General features: G+C 45.3%; 1 protein-coding gene across 1 annotated transcript in view; it reads left to right on the top strand.

The window, feature by feature from the left end:
• The window catches only part of LOC149437136 (protein FAM169B-like), a 318096-nt gene extending 308440 nt beyond the window's left edge, over window positions 1–9656 (top strand). Inside the window, exon 9 of the mRNA XM_089661085.1 lies at window positions 9026–9656. Within this exon, the coding sequence (XP_089517211.1) occupies window positions 9026–9094 (69 nt within the window). The 3' untranslated portion in view covers window positions 9095–9656. The remainder of the gene's footprint in view (window positions 1–9025) is intronic.
• Window positions 9657–19072: the final 9416 nt, after the last annotated feature.

Here is a 19072-nt window from a genome sequence, read left to right as displayed (position 1 = left end):
TAAACACGCGCTCCGATGCCACGCTACTGGCTGGGCATGACAGCCTTTCAAGGGCAAATTCAGCTAGTTGGGACCAAAGGTCAAGTTTCGTTGCCCAGTAGTCAAGGGGATTGTCTAGCTCGGTTGGCAGGGTGCTGTCCAAGTAGGCCCAAGCCTGTTGTTTGAGGTCCTGCTCCAGGTCCACCTGATGCTGCTGCTGCTGCGGCTGGTTAGTAGTTTCCTCACTGCGCTGGTGAAGAAAGCTACTCATCATCGACTGCAGACTGAGGCAGCCGCTGCTGGTGGAGCTGCCACTGCTCCTACCACCCCACCCCTCCCCTCCCCTGCTGCCATGGCAGCGGAACGCGAGCGCACAGGGCCCACAGTGTCTGAGGATGGACGTTGGCGCAGAAAGGCAGAGACCAACTGACTACATAGGTGGTTTTTATAGTACGTTATTTTGGCCTCCCTCTCAGCAGGTGTGAAAAAGGCCACCATTTTTGAACGGTAGCGAGGGTCCAACAAGGTGGACAGCCAAAAGTCATCCCTCTGTCTGATGGTTATTATTCGGCTGTCGCTACGCAAGCAACTGAGCATGCTATGGGTCATTTGTGCCAAGGAATGCGAGGGACTCCCTGCCTCCATCTCCACAGCATACTGCCACGGTGCGTCTGGGTCCTCTGTCTCCTCCTCCTCCTCCTCTACCAGATGCTCCTGCTCCTCCACTCCTGTCCGCTGAGTGGAAAAACCACCCATTTCACTCAATAATTCCTGAGCACAAATGTCCTCCTCTACCTCCTCCTCCTCTTCTTCCTGTCCTGCCCCCACAGGGGTCATGTGGCGTTGAGATCTGTGCGCCACGTCTACCGCACCCTGACCAGCCATTGTTAATAGCATTTGTTCCAGGACATGCAACAGAGGAATGACGTCGTTCATCCCATAGTCCTGCCGACTCACGAATAGCGTGGCCTCCTTAAAGGGCCTGAGCAAGCGGCAGGTGTCACGCATGAGCTGCCAATGGCTGACATCTAAGTTACACAGGGGAGTACCTTTATCCGCTTGTAACATCAGGAAATCGGTGATGGCCTTTCGCTGTTCGTAAAGGCGGTCTAACATGTGTAGGGTTGAATTCCACCTTGTTGCAACGTCGCAGATCAGGCGATGCTGTGGAATTCCGTTCTGCCGCTGCAGCTCAAGGAGGGTGTGCTTTGCGGTGTAGGAATGGCTGAAATGCATGCAAAGTTTATGTGACATTTTAAGGATGTCTTGCAGTGGGATGGTGGATTTTAGGAACCGCTTGACAACCAGATTGAACACGTGAGCCATGCATGGCGCATGGCACAACCTTCCTTGACGCAGAGCAGACACCATGTTCTTTCCGTTGTCGGTCAACATGGTTCCAATTTTCAGTTTGCGCGGAGACAGCCATCTGTCGATTTCTCTGTTCATTACATTCAGAAGTTCCTCCCCTGTGTGACTACGTTCGCCAAGGCATACCAGGTGCAGCACAGCGTGACACCGTTGCGCCCTGCACATGTGATATGCCGGTCGGGTAATGGGACTTGGCACGGGGGTGGCGGCTGAGGACACGGCGGAAGAAGAGGTGGTAGAGGCGGACATCTTTTGTGGACCAAGGACGTGCAAACGTGGAGGCAAAAGCGGCGTGACCTGTCCAAGTTGCTGGTGCGGCTGTGCCGGCACCACGTTCACCCAGTGGGCCGTAAATGACATGTACTGTCCCTGACCGTAGTTACAGCTCCACACGTCGGCGCTGCCGTGCACTTTGGCAGAGACCGACATGCTCAAAGACTGGCCCACCATCTCTTCTACATGTGAATGCAGGGCTGGCACTGCCTTTTTGGCGAAGAAATGACGGCTTGGCACTCTCCACCGCGGCGCGGCACAAGCCATCATTTCTCGGAAAGGTGCTGAGTCCACCACTTGGAAAGGGAGGGACTGCAGCACCAGCAACTTGGACAGGAGGACGTTCAGCTTTTGCACCGTCGGGTGCGTGCTCGCAAACTGTTGTCTCTTGGAAACGGATTCCAAGAAAGACTGCTGACGGAATCCGTGAAGAGGAGTAGCAGGAGAAGGAGCATCTGAACGAGCGGAAGATGCCAACGAGCGACAACTCCCCTCAGCAGAGGTGTTGGAGCCTTGACTGGCTGATAGAGGGCGATTGACGTCGGGTGAAGGAGCAAGTAACAGAGCGGGTGATGGAGCGGGGGCTGGGGCAGGCAGAACCGCCGTATCTTTATCACGGTTTTCCCAGGCCACCAAATGGCGATGCTGCATATGCTGATGCAACGCTATAGTCCCAACATGGGCCCCCTGGCCACGCTTGACTTTCTGGCCACATAGTCGACATACGGCTACGTTTACTTCCTCGGGCGGCTTGACGAAAAATTGCCACACCGCCGAGTAGGAAACTTTGCCCCCGATACTCCTCACTGGCTGACTGCTACTTCCTCCGTGTACACCGGCACCACTACTGGCCGTGGTGATAGACTGCAGTGGAGCTGGTGCTCTACTCCGTGGCCGTTTGCCTCCACTGACACTGCTGCGACCCTGCTGCCTCCTGGGCAACCCACCGACTGTTTTGCTCGCTGCCAAGCTGCCACCCTCTTCTCCTGATGATGCGGAAGAAATAGCCTGATGACGACGAGGCTGCCAAGTGCGATCAGCCTCATCATCAATTAGGGTCTCCGCCTCACTACTAGCCCCCTCGGCTGCGTGTGGGTCAGGAGACAGACCTGTCTCTAGACCGGCTACCGAGCCACTCTCCTCGCCACTACTTCTTCGCCTGACTGCTGAAGAGGCGGATGTCTCCCCCCGTTCCTGACCGCCCTCTGTTAGCTCTTCCTCACTGTACAGTGGGGCTGAGCCCACAGCATGCGATACTTCGCTTGGTGAGGGAACACCAAAGGACAGGGGCAGGTAGAGGACACGTGATTTCAGTGGGCTTGCTCCTGGGCCATGCCAACTAACGGTTGTGTCTGACGTACCCACCGACCGTTGGCTGTAGGTGTCAGAGGTGACCTGGGAAGAGGAAGACGACCGAGCCAACCAATCGATGACGGCAGGGTTGTCGGTGGAGACACGACCGCTGGATGACACCGGGAGCACTGGCCTCTGGCTGCGACTAGTGCTGCCTCGACCCCTTCCTCTGCTGCCACGTCTGCTCGCTCCTAAAACATTGCCTCCTCTGCCACTCCTCTGCATGTTGTCTGACATACTCTTTAATTCAACGATTCTGTGTCCCTCAGTAACAATTCTGTGTCTGTCCCTCAGTAACAATTCTGTGTCTGTCCCTCAGTAACAATTCTGTGTCTGTCCCTCAGTAACAATTCTGTGTCCCTCAGTAACAATTCTGTGTCCCTCAGTAACAATTCTGTGTCCCTCAGTAACAATTCTGTGTCTGTCCCTGAGTAACAATTCTGTGTCTGTCCCAGAGTAACAATTCTGTGTCTGTCCCTGAGTAACAATTCTGTGTCCCTCAGTAACAATTCTGTGTCCCTCAGTAACAATTCTGTGTCCCTCAGTAACAATTCTGTGTCCCTCAGTAACAATTCTGTGTCCCTCAGTAACAATTCTGTGTCTGTCCCTGAGTAACAATTCTGTGTCTGTCCCTGAGTAACAATTCTGTGTCTGTCCCTGAGTAACAATTCTGTGTCTGTCCCTCAGTAACAATTCTGTGTCTGTCCCTCAGTAACAATTCTGTGTCTGTCCCTCAGTAACAATTCTGTGTCTGTCCCTCAGTAACAATTCTGTGTCTGTCCCTCAGTAACAATTCTGTGTCTGTCCCTCAGTAACAATTCTGTGTCTGTCCCTCAGTAACAATTCTGTGTCTGTCCCTCAGTAACAATTCTGTGTCTGTCCCTCAGTAACAATTCTGTGTCTGTCCCTCAGTAACAATTCTGTGTCTGTCCCTCAGTAACAATTCTGTGTCTGTCCCTCAGTAACAATTCTGTGTCTGTCCCTCAGTAACAATTCTGTGTCTGTCCCTCAGTAACAATTCTGTGTCTGTCCCTCAGTAACAATTCTGTGTCTGTCCCTCAGTAACAATTCTGTGTCTGTCCCTCAGTAACAATTCTGTGTCCCTCAGTAACAATTCTGTGTCCCTCAGTAACAATTCTGTGTCCCTCAGTAACAATTCTGTGTCCCTCAGTAACAATTCTGTGTCCCTCAGTAACAATTCTGTGTCTGTCCCTGAGTAACAATTCTGTGTCTGTCCCTGAGTAACAATTCTGTGTCTGTCCCTCAGTAACAATTCTGTGTCTGTCCCTCAGTAACAATTCTGTGTCTGTCCCTCAGTAACAATTCTGTGTCCCTCAGTAACAATTCTGTGTCCCTCAGTAACAATTCTGTGTCCCTCAGTAACAATTCTGTGTCCCTCAGTAACAATTCTGTGTCCCTCAGTAACAATTCTGTGTCCCTCAGTAACAATTCTGTGTCTGTCCAAGAGTAACAATTCTGTGTCCCTCAGTAACAATTCTGTGTCCCTCAGTAACAATTCTGTGTCCCTCAGTAACAATTCTGTGTCCCTCAGTAACAATTCTGTGTCCCTCAGTAACAATTCTGTGTCCCTCAGTAACAATTCTGTGTCTGTCCCTCAGTAACAATTCTGTGTCTGTCCCTCAGTAACAATTCTGTGTCTGTCCCTCAGTAACAATTCTGTGTCTGTCCCTGAGTAACAATTCTGTGGCCCTCAGTAACGTTTCTGTGGCCCTAAGTAACGTTTCTGTGGCCCTAAGTAACGTTTCTGTGGCCCTAAGTAACGTTTCTGTGGCCCTAAGTAACAATTCTGTGTCCCTGAGTAACAATTCTGTGTCCCTGAGTAACAATTCTGTGTCTGTCCCTGAGTAACAATTCTGTGTCTGTCCCTCAGTAACAATTCTGTGTCTGTCCCTCAGTAACAATTCTGTGTCTGTCCCTCAGTAACAATTCTGTGTCCCTCAGTAACAATTCTGTGTCCCTCAGTAACAATTCTGTGTCTGTCCCAGAGTAACAATTCTGTGTCTGTCCCAGAGTAACAATTCTGTGTCTGTCCAAGAGTAACAATTCTGTGTCTGTCCAAGAGTAACAATTCTGTGTCTGTCCCTCAGTAACAATTCTGTGTCCCTCAGTAACAATTCTGTGTCCCTCAGTAACAATTCTGTGTCCCTCAGTAACAATTCTGTGTCCCTCAGTAACAATTCTGTGTCCCTCAGTAACAATTCTTTGTCCCTCAGTAACAATTCTGTGTCCCTCAGTAACAATTCTGTGTCCCTCAGTAACAATTCTGTGTCCCTCAGTAACAATTCTGTGTCCCTCAGTAACAATTCTGTGTCCCTCAGTAACAATTCTGTGTCTGTCCCTCAGTAACAATTCTGTGTCTGTCCCTCAGTAACAATTCTGTGTCTGTCCCTCAGTAACAATTCTGTGTCTGGCCCTGAGTAACAATTCTGTGTCTGGCCCTCAGTAACAATTCTGTGGCCCTCAGTAACAATTCTGTGGCCCTCAGTAACGTTTCTGTGGCCCTAAGTAACGTTTCTGTGGCCCTAAGTAACGTTTCTGTGGCCCTAAGTAACGTTTCTGTGGCCCTAAGTAACGTTTCTGTGGCCCTAAGTAACGTTTCTGTTGCCCTAAGTAACGTTTCTCTGGCCCTAAGTAACGTTTCTCTGGCCCTAAGTAACGTTTCTCTGGCCCTAAGTAACGTTTCTCTGGCCCTAAGTAACGTTTCTCTGGCCCTAAGTAACGTTTCTCTGGCCCTAAGTAACGTTTCTGTGTCCCTCTCTCCCTCAATACAGCCAGGTCTGCCTCTCTTGAATGACTGGAGGCAAATGGAGAATTCTAAAATGGCCGCAATTTATAGCTCGACCATTACACAGTGCTGGCTGGCTGGCTGCTGATTGGCTAATGCGATCACATGTCATGAATGAATGCATTATGGGTCAGCGCGCCTTGTCTGCGCGCCTTCCCAGAGATCCCCGCTCCATCGCCGCACATGTCGCCGCCATTTTAGGAAAAATTTAGATTCGCGCATCCGAAGTCTGCTAATTTTCGGATTCGTCGCGAATCGAAATTTTCCTAATATTCGAAACGAATTCCACTTCGCCAAGTTCGATTCGCTCATCTCTAGATATTAACTCTGCAGGGTGCCCAAACTTTTGCAGACGCCTTTTTTTTGTTTTCTTTTATTTTGAAAGTGTAAATGATGGAAATAAAGTCTAACTTTTGTTGACATATTATAAGAATGTCTATTCTGTAATTTGATGCCTTTTGGAGATTTTTCCATCTTTCCTTGGCTTCTTTATGCACATTAATACAAATTTTTAGCTGAGGTGCCCAAACGTTCGATCCCCACTGTACTTGCTACTTCACATATGCCGATGGTTACAGTTGCAAACCATCCAGGGTGTTCAGCATGTGGGTCATATTCTGCAGACATAAGGGTCCCTTGTTCTGTTGTGTCACCTGACCATTTTCTACCTTTGGTATCGGGGGGACCGTGTGTGACATAAAATGGGCTGTAAATGTGAGCCCCGTACTATCACATTGCTGAGCTGTGCAACAGCGGTCTCCAAACTAAGGCCCACAACAAGACTTTCTCTGGCACGCAGCTAAGGTCAAGGGCATATCTTCAATGTGCGCAAACTGAGGAATTAGGTCAACAGAGGCTGCCTGTGGTCTCCATTTCAACTCCCCCCAACATGTACCTGGACTCAGTAAAGGGGGACACTGATGGGTATTCTGATGTAAGGGGGTACTTTGATGAGGACCCCGACATAAGTGCGGACTCCCTAATGTAAGGGGGAGACTTTGATGTAAAGGGGACTCTGATGGGGCACCCTGACATAGGGGGGACCCTGATGTAAGGGATTGTTCTGATGTAAGGGGGATTCTGATAGAGTTTCTGATGTAAGGATGACACTGATGGGGACTAAAGGGTAGTCTGATAGGGACGTAATGATGTAAAAGGGAATCTAATGGGCTCTGATGGGGATATTTTTTGGCCCGCTAATATTTGTAATAAATACAGTGTGGTTCTCAGACTGAAAAGTTTGGAGACGCCTGCCTTACAGAAAAATGAGTCAGCATATCCACATCACCAACAAACTTTACCCTGTTAACTTGATCTCCAGTAGGTTTTACCCCCTTCATGCTATTTGGCACTGCGCTACTTTAACTGGCAACTGCATGGTTATGCAACACTGTACGCAAATTAAATTTACACCATTTTTTTCATACAAATAGAGCTTTCATTTGGTGGCATTTGATCACCATTTATTACATAAATGAAAAAAGAAAAAAAACAATATTTTCTATTTTCTATTATAACATATATTAATAAAAACATCAAATTTCTTCATAAATTTAGGCCAAAATGTATTCTGATACATGTCTTTGGTAAAAATAAAATCCCAATAATTGTGTATTTTTTTGGTTTGTGCAAAAGTTAAACTGTCTACAAACTATGGTATACACAGTATACTGGAATTTACGCAAATGACGCTATACTGTTGATGGCAGGCAATCTGTCGCTAGGGTGGCGGGCAATCTGGTGCTAACAGACACTATCTGGGAGGGTCGCCAACTGACATCACTAGCAACACTAATACAGTGATCTGTGATAATACTGTACACTGACACTGTATTAATGACAATGGCTAGGAAGGGGTTCACGCCTAGGGGCAATCAAGGGGTTAACTGTGTCCTGACGAAAGTGTAATGTGTGTTGTTTTTACTTTACTATCTGGCTGTTTTTTTCCCTGCTTTTAAGGCAGAAGAAACAGCCAGATCACTGTTTACAGTACACAGAGTTCTGTGTTTTGTAAACAAAGAACTCTGTGTGATTGGACACAGCTGATCAGCTGATTTCAGCCAAAATCATTGGCTCAAATCACCTGCCAAACTCGTGCTGTGCCCAATCACAGCATGGGTTGGCAGGGGTCAGGCACATGCGTGCCACAAACTCAAAAGAAAGCTGATCACCTACATGTAAGTGATCATGCCTGTACCTGCCGCCTGCTCGCAGTATATTTACGGTGAGTGATGGGAAGGTAGTTAACCTCTTTCCCGCCACAATATAGTAGAAATACTGCTACAGGGCAGCAAGGGTGCGCAAAATTGCGTATATATACAAGATTTTGCATTTCCGAGTAGGGGGCGTGGTCCCTACCCATGCAGCTATTTACAGCCTCGCCTGTCAATCACCAGGTCCCGGCCAGTGATTACTCGCCGGCACCCGGTGATCGCCGAGTATTACTGATGGGGAGAGAACTGTGTGTAAACAATACAGTTCTCTTCCCTGTCAGTAGGGCCATACAAAGCAGTGTGCTTACAGTGTAAAGCGCACACACAGCACACAGTTAACCCTTTGATCGCCCCACATGTTAACCACTTCCTACCCAGTGCCATTAGTAGAGTGTTAATGCTTTTTATTAGCACTGATCAGTGTATTGGTGTCACTGGGGATGTCAGTGACACCAAGTCAGTTCCCCTCAGTGTGAGAATGCCCACCGCATTCCTGCTATAAGTCGCTGATTGCTGCCATTACTAGTAAAAAAAAAAAAACAAAAAAAAAAAAAAACAGTATATATACCGTAATTTGTAAACGCTATAACTTTCATGTAAACCAATGAATCTACACAGATTGGTATTTTTTTTTAGCAGACATGTCGCAGAATACATTTTGCCCTAAATTTATGACAAAATTAGTTTTTTAAATTTTTTTATTGGACATGTTTCTTAGCAAAATGTCAAAAATACTAGTTTTTTTCTCAAAATTGCCAGACTTTTTTGTGTATAGCGCAAAAAATAAAAAACGCACAGGAGATCAAATACCTCCAGAAGAAAGCTCTATTTGTGGGAAAAAAGACATACATTTCATTTGGGTGCAGCGTTGCATGACCGCGCAATTGTCAGTTAAAGTAACGCAGAGCCTTAATGCAAAAAATGGCCTGGTCAGGAAGGGGGGTACATCTGGAGGGCAAAGGGTTAAAAAAATGCATTTTACTCTTGTTTTTTTAGCTCAGATGAGTTCATTGAGTCTCCTTTTTCCTAGATTCCTGGTGACATCACGGGTGTTCCTGATGTTCCTATGCTGCACAATACAACCAGCAAATGGCTTTAAAACGGCAGGGAAACTGCAACGACTGGAAGAAAAATAAAGTACCACCTGTACGGTGCTCATCAATGTGATATTGTTACCCAAAAATGCGTCCACGCTGGAAAGTGTTCTATCTACTCCTTAAAAAAAGAAAAGTCATTTTCAGAAAACAGCCTAAAACCAGAAGTGGCAGATCCAAGTGCTTACAGCCCATTCACAGAACTGCGGGCAGCATGGAGCGATTACATTATGGAGCGAATTACCCAGAGACAGCTGCAAGCTTTGCAGAGACAGATTCAAGCATGGCGTAAATGGTCATAAATTGGTGAAATTATTGCACATGCATCCCGGGGGCAGTGGCAGCGACGCAGAACTGCTGCTTTGTGTACAGAGAGGTTATTACAGAGCAGGTTGATAAAACAGCCATCATTAGAAGCAAATGTTTGCGGGAAGATTACAGACGGCGATCAGATGAATCTAATAGAAATCTAAACTCCAGAAGATCTCTTTGTATCCTCACATTGCGCTACATAGCAGTTGCTGTCTGCATAAAAATCAAATTAAAAACCGTTTCCACTAAAAAAAACTATATATATATATTTATTTCAGGTACTTATATAGCGCCATCAATTTACGCAGCGCTTTACATATATATTGTACATTCACATCAGTCCCTAACCCTCAAGGGGCGTACAATCTAAGGTCCCTAACTTATATTTATACATACACATACTAGGGACAATTTAGACAGGAGCCAATTAACCTACCAGCATGTCTTTGGAGTGTGGGAGGAAAGGAGTACCCGGAGAAAACCCACGCAGGCACAGGGAGAACATACAAACTGCAGGCAGGTGGTGCCGTGGCTGGGATTCAAACCAATGACCCGAGTACTGCCAGGTGAAAGTGCTAACCATTTAGTCACTGTGCTGCTATATATAAATATGTGTTTACTACCTCTTTAAGATTTGTTTTACATTCAAGGGGGGGGGGGGGGGGTGTGTACACACACACACACATATATATTATATATATACACACACACATATATGTGTGTGTATATATGTGTGTGTGTGTATATATATAGTGTGTGTGTGTATATATATAGTGTGTGTGTGTGTGTATATATAATATATATGTGTGTGTATATATACACACACACACACAAACACACATATATATATTCACATACATACACATATATATATATTCATTATGTGACAGTGTGGCAATCTGTCACCCAGGATTCTCAACAAGGCAGGTTGAGGGGCTCCAGGCTAAGTGTTTGATACAGAGGAAAGTGGCTTTTCACTTTCCTCCTTTGTTTGTAAGGTCTGTTTTGGGATCTGGAGCCTGGAGATTTCAAAGAGATCTGGGAGGGATGAAATCTCCAATCCTGGGACCAGGTTTTGGGATAGGCCAGGAGACTGATTGCACAGGTGTGTGCAGGCCTTTAGAGGGAGTCAGGACCAGGGTTCTGGGCTCCACCCCGGCAGATAGGAGTCAGATGGGCTTCACTTAGGAGAGGTGGAAGCCAAAAAGCAGCAAGGGGCTGCTAGAGACTAGCTGTGTGCTAGTGGCGTGCAAGAGCTGTGTCTTGAAGAAGTCTGCAGGAGACAGACATCAAGTTGAGTATAAGCCAGGAGGCTGAATCGGTGTTTTGTGTGATGGTGGATACCCCTGCGTGGGAACCTCTTATGTTTTGAACTTTCGTTTAAATAAAAGTGGGCTAAAAAGGCCCTGAAAAGAAAGCGAGTTGCTGTGTGCTTTGAAGAAGCTCTACCATTAAAGAAGCGAGTTCCCACAATATATATATACACACACACACACACACACACACACACACACACACACACACATACATATATATATATATATATATATATATATACACACACACACACACATATACAGTGGGGATCGAAAGTTTGGGCACCCCAGCTAAAAATTTGTATTAATGTGCATAAAGAAGCCAAGGAAAGATGGAAAAATCTCCAAAAGGCATCAAATTACAGATTAGACATTCTTATAATATGTCAACAAAAGTTAGATTTCATTTCCATCATTTACACTTTCAAAATAACAGAAAACAAAAAAATGGCGTCTGCAAAAGTTTGGGCACCCTGCAGAATTTATAGCATGCACTGCCCCCTTTGCAAAGCTGAGACCTGCCAGTGTCATGGATTGTTCTCAATCATCGTGTGGGAAGACCAGGTGATGTCAATCTCAAAGGTTTTAAATGCCCAGACTCATCTGACCTTGCCCCAACAATCAGCACCATGGGTTCTTCTAAGCAGTTGTCTAGAAAACTGAAACTGAAAATAGTTGACGCTCACAAAGCTGGAGAAGGCTATAAGAAGATAGCAAAGCGTTTTCAGATGTCAGTATCCTCTGTTCGGAATGTAATTAAGAAATGGCAGTCATCAGGAACAGAGGAAGTTAAAGCAAGATCTGGAAGACCAAGAAAAATATCAGACAGAACAGCTCGCAGGATTGTGAGAAAAACAATTCAAAACCCACGTTTGACTGCATGATCCCTCCAGAAAGATCTGGCAGACACTGGAGTTGTGGTACACTATTCCACTATAAAGAGATACTTGTACAAATATGGTCTTCATGGAAGAGTCATCAGAAGAAAACCTCTTCTATGTCCTCACCACAAAAATCATTGTTTGAACTTTGCAAATGAACATATAGACAAATCTGATGCATTTTGGAAACAAGTTCTGTGGACCGATGAGGTTAAAATTTAACTTTTTGGCCGGAATGAGCAAAGGTACGTTTTTAGAAGAAGGGGCACGGAATTTAATGAAAAGAACCTCTGTCCAACTGTTAAGCATGGGGTTGGATCAATCATGCTTTGGGGTTGTGTTGCAGCCAGTGGCACAGGGAACATCTCACGAGTAGAAGGAAAAATGGATTCAATAAAATTTCAGCAAATTTTGGATGGTAACTTGATGCCATCTGTGAAAAAGCTGAAGTTAATGAGAGGATAGCTTCTACAAATGGATAATGATCCTAAACACACCTCAAAATCCACGGGGGATTACATCAAGAGGCGTAAACTGAAGGTTTTCCCATGGCCTTCACAATCTCCTGACCTCAACATAATTGAAAATCTATGGATAGACCTTAAAAGAGCAGGGCGTGACAGACAGCCCAGAAATCTCAAAGAACTGGAAGACTTTTGTAAGGAAGAATGGGCAAAGATACCTCAAACAAGAATTGAAAGACTCTTGGCTGGCTACAAAAAGCGTTACAAGCTGTGATACTTGCCAAAGGGGGCAGTACAAGATATTAACTCTGCAGGGTGCCCAAACTTTTGCAGACGCCATTTTTTTCTTTTCTGTTATTTTGAAAGTGTAAATGATGGAAATAAAATCTATCTTTTGTTGACATATTATAAGAATGTCTGATCTGTAATTTGATGCCTTTTGGAGATTTTTCCATCTTTCCGTGGCTTCTTTATGCACATTAATACCAATTTTTAGCTGGGGTGCCCAAACTTTCGATCCCCACTGTATATATATACATACACACACACACATATATATATATATATATATATATACACACACACATATATATTGTGGGGGATCTCCTTGCCTGGGACAAAGGTAGACCGCACAGCAGGCTTTCATCAAAATCTGACTGGTTGACAGAACAAAACATCCAAAATAAACCCTTGCCATCCAGGCACTAACTAAACAGAAGATGATTCCTCTCTCAGAGGTGAAGGGCTTCTCCCTGTCACCAAAACAAAATAACAGCAAACCTTTTCTTGTAGATATAGTCCATACACACAGCTCTCTCAGAATACCTCTCTGAGTCCCAGGCCACGAGGGACTCCTTGCTCCAGCCCTGCCCTTTTTGTATCACCTGTTGGTGGTCATTAGTGGAGTTCAAACTCTGTTTCGGAACCACCTCTGCCATTGTGGCCCCAAAAACCTGGAGTGGACTCCACCTTACACCTCACAGTATGACCTCATGCGAGGTGACACATATCTTCCATCCATCACTTTGCCGTTCATACTGTCACATATCCCCCCCCCCTCTGCTCAAGCCCCTGCGGCTGAGCAACTGTCCCAACCAGGCAATGGACCCGGGAAAGGGCATCTACATTACTTTGCAGTTTCCCCGCTCTGTGTTCCACTGTGAATTTGAACACTTGTAGCGCGAGAAACCACCTTGTCACGCGACTGTTTTTCTCCTTATTATCACACATCCATTTGAGCGGGGCATGATCAGTAACCAACTTGAACGGTCTTCCTAACAGGTAATATTTCAGGGCCTCCAAGGCCCATTTGATGGCCAAACATTCCTTCTCCACAATGGCATAGTTTCTCTCATGTTTGTTGAGTTTTCTACTTAGGTAGACCACAAGGTGCTCCTCCCCATCTCTGATTTGGGACAGTACCGCACCTAGTCCCACGTCAGAGGCATCAGACTGTACCACAAACTCTGTTGTGAAATCTGGAGTCACAAGCACAGGTTGGGCACAGAGAGCTTGTTTCAGCCTTTGAAATGCGGTCTCCGCCTCGGGATTCCACTTAGATCTGACGAAAGGTAGGGGGTCGGTCATGATTGTCAGTGGGGCTGCAATGGTGGCAAAATTGGGGATAAACCGCCCAATAAACCGTACGGAGATGGGAGATTTTGAACAATTTGCATAACTTGCATAACTCTTTCATAACTCTAGACATAAATGGCGTGCCCTGATCCGTTAATATCTCCTTTGGAATACCTACACGACTAAACACCCGGACAAGCTCTTTGCCGATATTTTTAGCAGAGGTATTACGCAAGGGGATGGCTTCAGGATACCGGGTGGCATAGTCAAGTATAACCAGTATGTGCTGATGGCCCCGGGCAGACTTTACTACTGGACCCACTAGGTCCATGCCCACTCTTTCAAACGGTACTTCAATTATGGGTAGAGGTACTAGCGGACTGCGAAAATGGGGTGAGGGCGCAGAATATTGACATTCCGGGCATGACTCACAATGCGCTTTGACGTCTCCATGTAAGCCTGGCCAGAAGAATCTCTGGGTTATTCTCTCCTTTGTTTTCTCTACACCCAGGTGTCCACCCATTATATGCCCATGGGCTAAATCCAGTACCATCCGGCAAAAGGGTTTGGGGACCACTAACTGTTCTACCACCTCCTCCCCTTGCTTTACCACTTGATACAGCAAGTTATTGTTAAGAGCCACGTAGGGAAAAGACACCGCTACGTTATTTTCCACTGGTTCCCCATCAATCATTTTAATGTTTTCACAGGCTCTATTAAGTGTGGAATCTTTCAGTTGTTCCGTACAAAAATCCTCTTTTCTGACCTCTAGGTCAGGCACCACATTCTGTCCACCCTCAGTAGAGCCAGCGATCATCTCTTGTTCTATATCCTCAATGTCTGGGGTTGGATCCAACTCCTCCTGCTCCCCAGCCATTACAGAGAAAGGGAAAAGATCTACACCTTCCTCGGACACACCCACAGTTTCCACTTCCACTCGGCAGTCAAAGGGGTCAGGAGTGAGTTCAGGAGTTTCCGGCGTTTCCCCAGCAGGGGGAGTTCGGTCCTCCTGACACCTCTCCTTGTCCCATAAGCTCCAGAAATGGGGAAAATCTCTCCCCACTATGGCTTCATGAAGCAGAGAGGGCACCACCCCCACTGAATGGGTCACAGGGCCCCAGGGAGTATCAATCTCCACCAGAGCAGTCTGGTAATTACGTGTATCACCATGAATACAAATAACCCCAATCGTGCTAGGGTGTAAGCTTGCAGGGTTTAACAAATCACTCTTAACCAAGGTCACAACACTACCCGAGTCTAGCAGAGCAGCTACTGGCTTTTCATCAATGGCAATCACACACATTTGCTTTTTCCATGCGTTGCTGACATGCTGCAGTACATACCACCTGTGCAAAAAGAGACCTGCGTTTTCCTAAATAAGCATTTTCACATTGCATAGGTTCATTATTTAAAGGACAGTTTGCAGTAATATGACCTAACGCATGACACCTGATAACATTTGATATGTTCAGTACCTAAACCTCTAAACGGCTTTGAGGACCTTCCTGACCTATTTGGCCAGTCTCTAGGTCCTAAGCCTACCATCTTATTATCTGACACAATAGTCTTATCGTTTTTTCCTGAGCCTTTGGCCCATGGAACAGTCTTACCGGATCCTCCGGATAGTTTTCCACCCCTAGTGACATTGGGGTACGGCCCAGGTGCATGAAAAAAGTCCTCAGCGGCTGCATATCTCTCCACCAGGTCCACCAGCTCATTTGCAGATTTAGGGTCTCCACGGCCGACCCACTTCCTCAAAGTGGCAGGGAGTGCACGCAAATATTGGTCCATGACCATACGCTCCACAATCTGAGGGCCTGACAATACCTCTGGCTGGAGCCACTTTTTGGAGAGATGTATCAAATCGAACATCTGAGATCTGGGTGGTTTGTCAGCCCTGTAATGCCACTGATGCACCCGCTGAGCCCGGACTGCAATGGTGACACCCAGGCGTGCAAGGACCTCAGCCTTCAGTTTCTCATAGTCCTGGGCATCCCCTGGTTCCAGGTCATAATAGGCTTTTTGGGATTCACCTGTCAAAAATGGTGCAAGCAGTTCTGCCCATTGCTCCTTTTTCCACCCTTCCCGAACAGCAACCCTTTCAAAAGTTGTGAGGTAGGCCTCCACATCATCCGCAGGTGTCATCTTCTGCAAAACATAGCTGGCCCGTGCCATTTTCTGCTCCCCTGGCAGCGGATCTGCAGATTCCTTCTTTAATTCTAATAGGTGTTGGGCCACCTGCTTAAGGAGCTCTCGGTCTGCTTGTTGGGCTTCATGTTGTGCCTGTTGGGCTTCATGTTGTGCCTGTTGGGCTTCCGCAACCTGGCGATTTGTCTCCCGTTGTACTGCATTGGCCTGCAGTAAGGCTCTTATTATTTCCTCCATCTTCCCACTTGCTCAGGAAGTTGCCCGCATCCTCCACCATATGTGGGGGTTAGCTCAGGTGGGGGATCTCCTTCCCTGGGACAAAGGTAGACCGCACAGCAGGCTTTCATCAAAATCTGACTGGTTGTCAGTTTTATTAAAAAGGTTTGCAAGAAATATCAAAATAAACAAAACATCCAAAATAAACCCTTGCCATCCAGGCACTAACTAAACAGAAGATGATTCCTCTCTAAGAGGTGAAGGGCTTCTCCCTGTCACCAAAACAAAATAACAGCAAACCTTTTCTTGTAGGTATAGTCCATACACACAGCTCTCTCAGAATACCTCTCTGAGTCCCAGGCCACGAGGGACTCCTTGCTCCAGCCCTGCCCTTTTTGTATCACCTGTTGGTGGTCATTAGTGGAGTTCAAACTCTGGTTCGGAACCACCTCTGCCATTGTGGCCCCGAAAACCTGGAGTGGACTCCACCTTACACCTCACAGTATGACCTCATGCGAGGTGACACATATCTTCCATCCATCACTTTGCCGTTCATACTGTCACAATATATATATATATATATATATATATACACACACACACACACACACACACACACACACACACACACACACACACACACACACACATATATATATATACACACACATATATATATATATATATACACACACACACATATATATACATACATACACATATATACACTTTCTTAATAGTAATGCAAAAAAACACAATACATAACCCAATTTTTTTTGCGAGCATGGGGAAACAAGGGGCACTTTATTTATTTATTTATTTTATTTGTACACTATATATACCCCTTGATGAATGTAAAACAAATCTTATAGAGGTAGTAAACACCTATTGGACACTTGTACCTACAGTGAAGCACCACCGCTCACATGTTGCGCTCACCTCCAGTATCCGACTTGTCCTCTTACAGGTCAGAACCGCTTGTTTTCTTTTAATATGGGTCCTCTCATCATCTCATCTCCTCCTTCCAGATACCGCTCCAACATAATCTCCTGTTCAGAAATCGCTCTCTGATAGGATGTTTCCAGTGACTGGCCCTTTAAAACCATGCTCACCGCCCTGTGGTATGCTCACATACATGGAAAAAATGTCCCCATAGTGTAGTATGCAAATTAAAAACAATTCATTTGATAAAAATGCACTCACATAAAAGGTAAATGAAAAGCGTACAGTAAGTGTAAACAGTGGGGCCGCGGCTTCCGCATCTCTACCGTTCCATGGTCACATGATTTCCTCAGGTACTACTGAGGAAGTCACATGACCATGACAATATGCGTGTAGGCAGAGCCAGGGTGCTTGGAGAGCTGGGAACTAAATACATTTTCCCATCAGCAGTATATAGCAGTCTTGTGACTTTTATCAGTGTGCAGCAGAGCACTGGTTAATCTTGTAGGAGGAGTTTTTATTCTGCCCTGATCGTCTTATGAGGTTGAAGACCCCTGACCCTCTGTCTGGACTGTGCTGATTGGCCTTGTGCTGATCACATGCACTCTCCCAAGAAAAGAAAAACTCTAGCAATAAACACCAAACTGAGCACGAGCAGCTTGCCCCCAAGGCTCTGTTCTGTCAGGAGATGGATTGCGGACAGTAGAAGAAGGGGAGGAGCAGAGAAGACAGGATCAAACAGCCTTTTTACACAATGCAAAGGATTAACCCCTTAGGTTCCACAGTGAGTATAACAAGCATGCTTTACTGAATATACAGACTGATTGTACTGTTGTGGGTTTAGTAACACTTTAACACCCGAATACAGTTTTGCAACTTTGATATATGTTCGTAAAACTGTACATATCCCAACTATGTAGTATATCCAGGTGAATTATATCTTGTTTTTTTTTTCAGGACAAATTGGTCTTTCATTTGTTGGTAAATAGTAAATTATATTTTATGAATTTTATTGTTAACCACTTGCCGTCCGGCCGCTGTATATATATAAACAGCCAGACAGTGGCAGTCCAGGGTTCATAAACGGCGCCTGCCACTTTGGACTGTGCGCACTCCCCGGGAGTGCACAGCACCGCGATACGGTGCCTGCTGTGTCCTCCAGACACAGTGGAAAATCCATCATCGTATGGGACCTCTGTGCGAGATCCTGATCATGTGATCACTGATTGGCCAATCAGTGATCACATGCAGAGTAGTAAGCAAGATGTCACTTCTGACATCATTGCTTACTACGTGTGATATCTGTGAATGATCACAGAGGTCACATGATACAAGGCTATTCACAACAGCCTTGTACCATGTGACAAGCTGTGACCAATCACAGCTCACTCAGTATTTCTCAATGACTGCAAGAATGCAGACAGAGAGAAAGAGAAATGATTGCTTTTACAGACTTTCTGGGTGTAAATGCAATCAGTGTAAAAAAAAAATAAATCTTCATCACCCCCCCCACAAGTAGTACAGTGTCACCATGGTGACACTGTACTGCTAGGGTGACAGTATGTAAAAAAAACCCCATAAATAATAATATAAAAAAAAAATAAAAATGTAAAAAAAAAATTTTTTTTAAATTATAATTTTTGGTTATAAACTAATTTTGGGTTATTTTTTTTTTTACTAAAAAAATAACTGAATAAATTTTGGACAAGTTTTATGACGAAATATTGTTTATTTGCAAAATTTTATAAGAAAAACACTTTTTTTCAAAATGTTTGGACTTTTTCATTTATATAGCAAAACAAAAAAATAAAAATCCCAGTGGTGAATAAATACCACCAAAATAAAGCTTTATCTGTCTAAGAAAAAATGCTAAAAAATTCATATGGGTACAGTGTTGCATGATCGCGCAATTGTCATTCAAAGTGTGATAGTGCTGAAAGCTGAAAATTGGCCTGGACAGGAAGGGGGTGAAAGTGTCCGGACTGGAAGTGGTTAAAGTAAAACTGGCAGAAAATAGTAAAAATACAATTAGATAAATGTAGCTGTATAATTCTTGCTATAATCATAACTTACCACCAAAGAGCAACCCACAATAAAGTCTCCTTCTCCTGACAATTGCAGCGATACTA

Source organism: Staurois parvus, unplaced genomic scaffold (assembly GCF_062004578.1).
Source record: "Staurois parvus isolate SC_StPar_1 unplaced genomic scaffold, SC_StPar_1.0 ptg001306l, whole genome shotgun sequence".
Lineage (NCBI taxonomy): Eukaryota > Metazoa > Chordata > Amphibia > Anura > Ranidae > Staurois > Staurois parvus.
The sequence above is the reverse complement of the archived record's forward strand: the minus strand, read 5'-3'. Positions and strand labels throughout refer to the sequence as shown.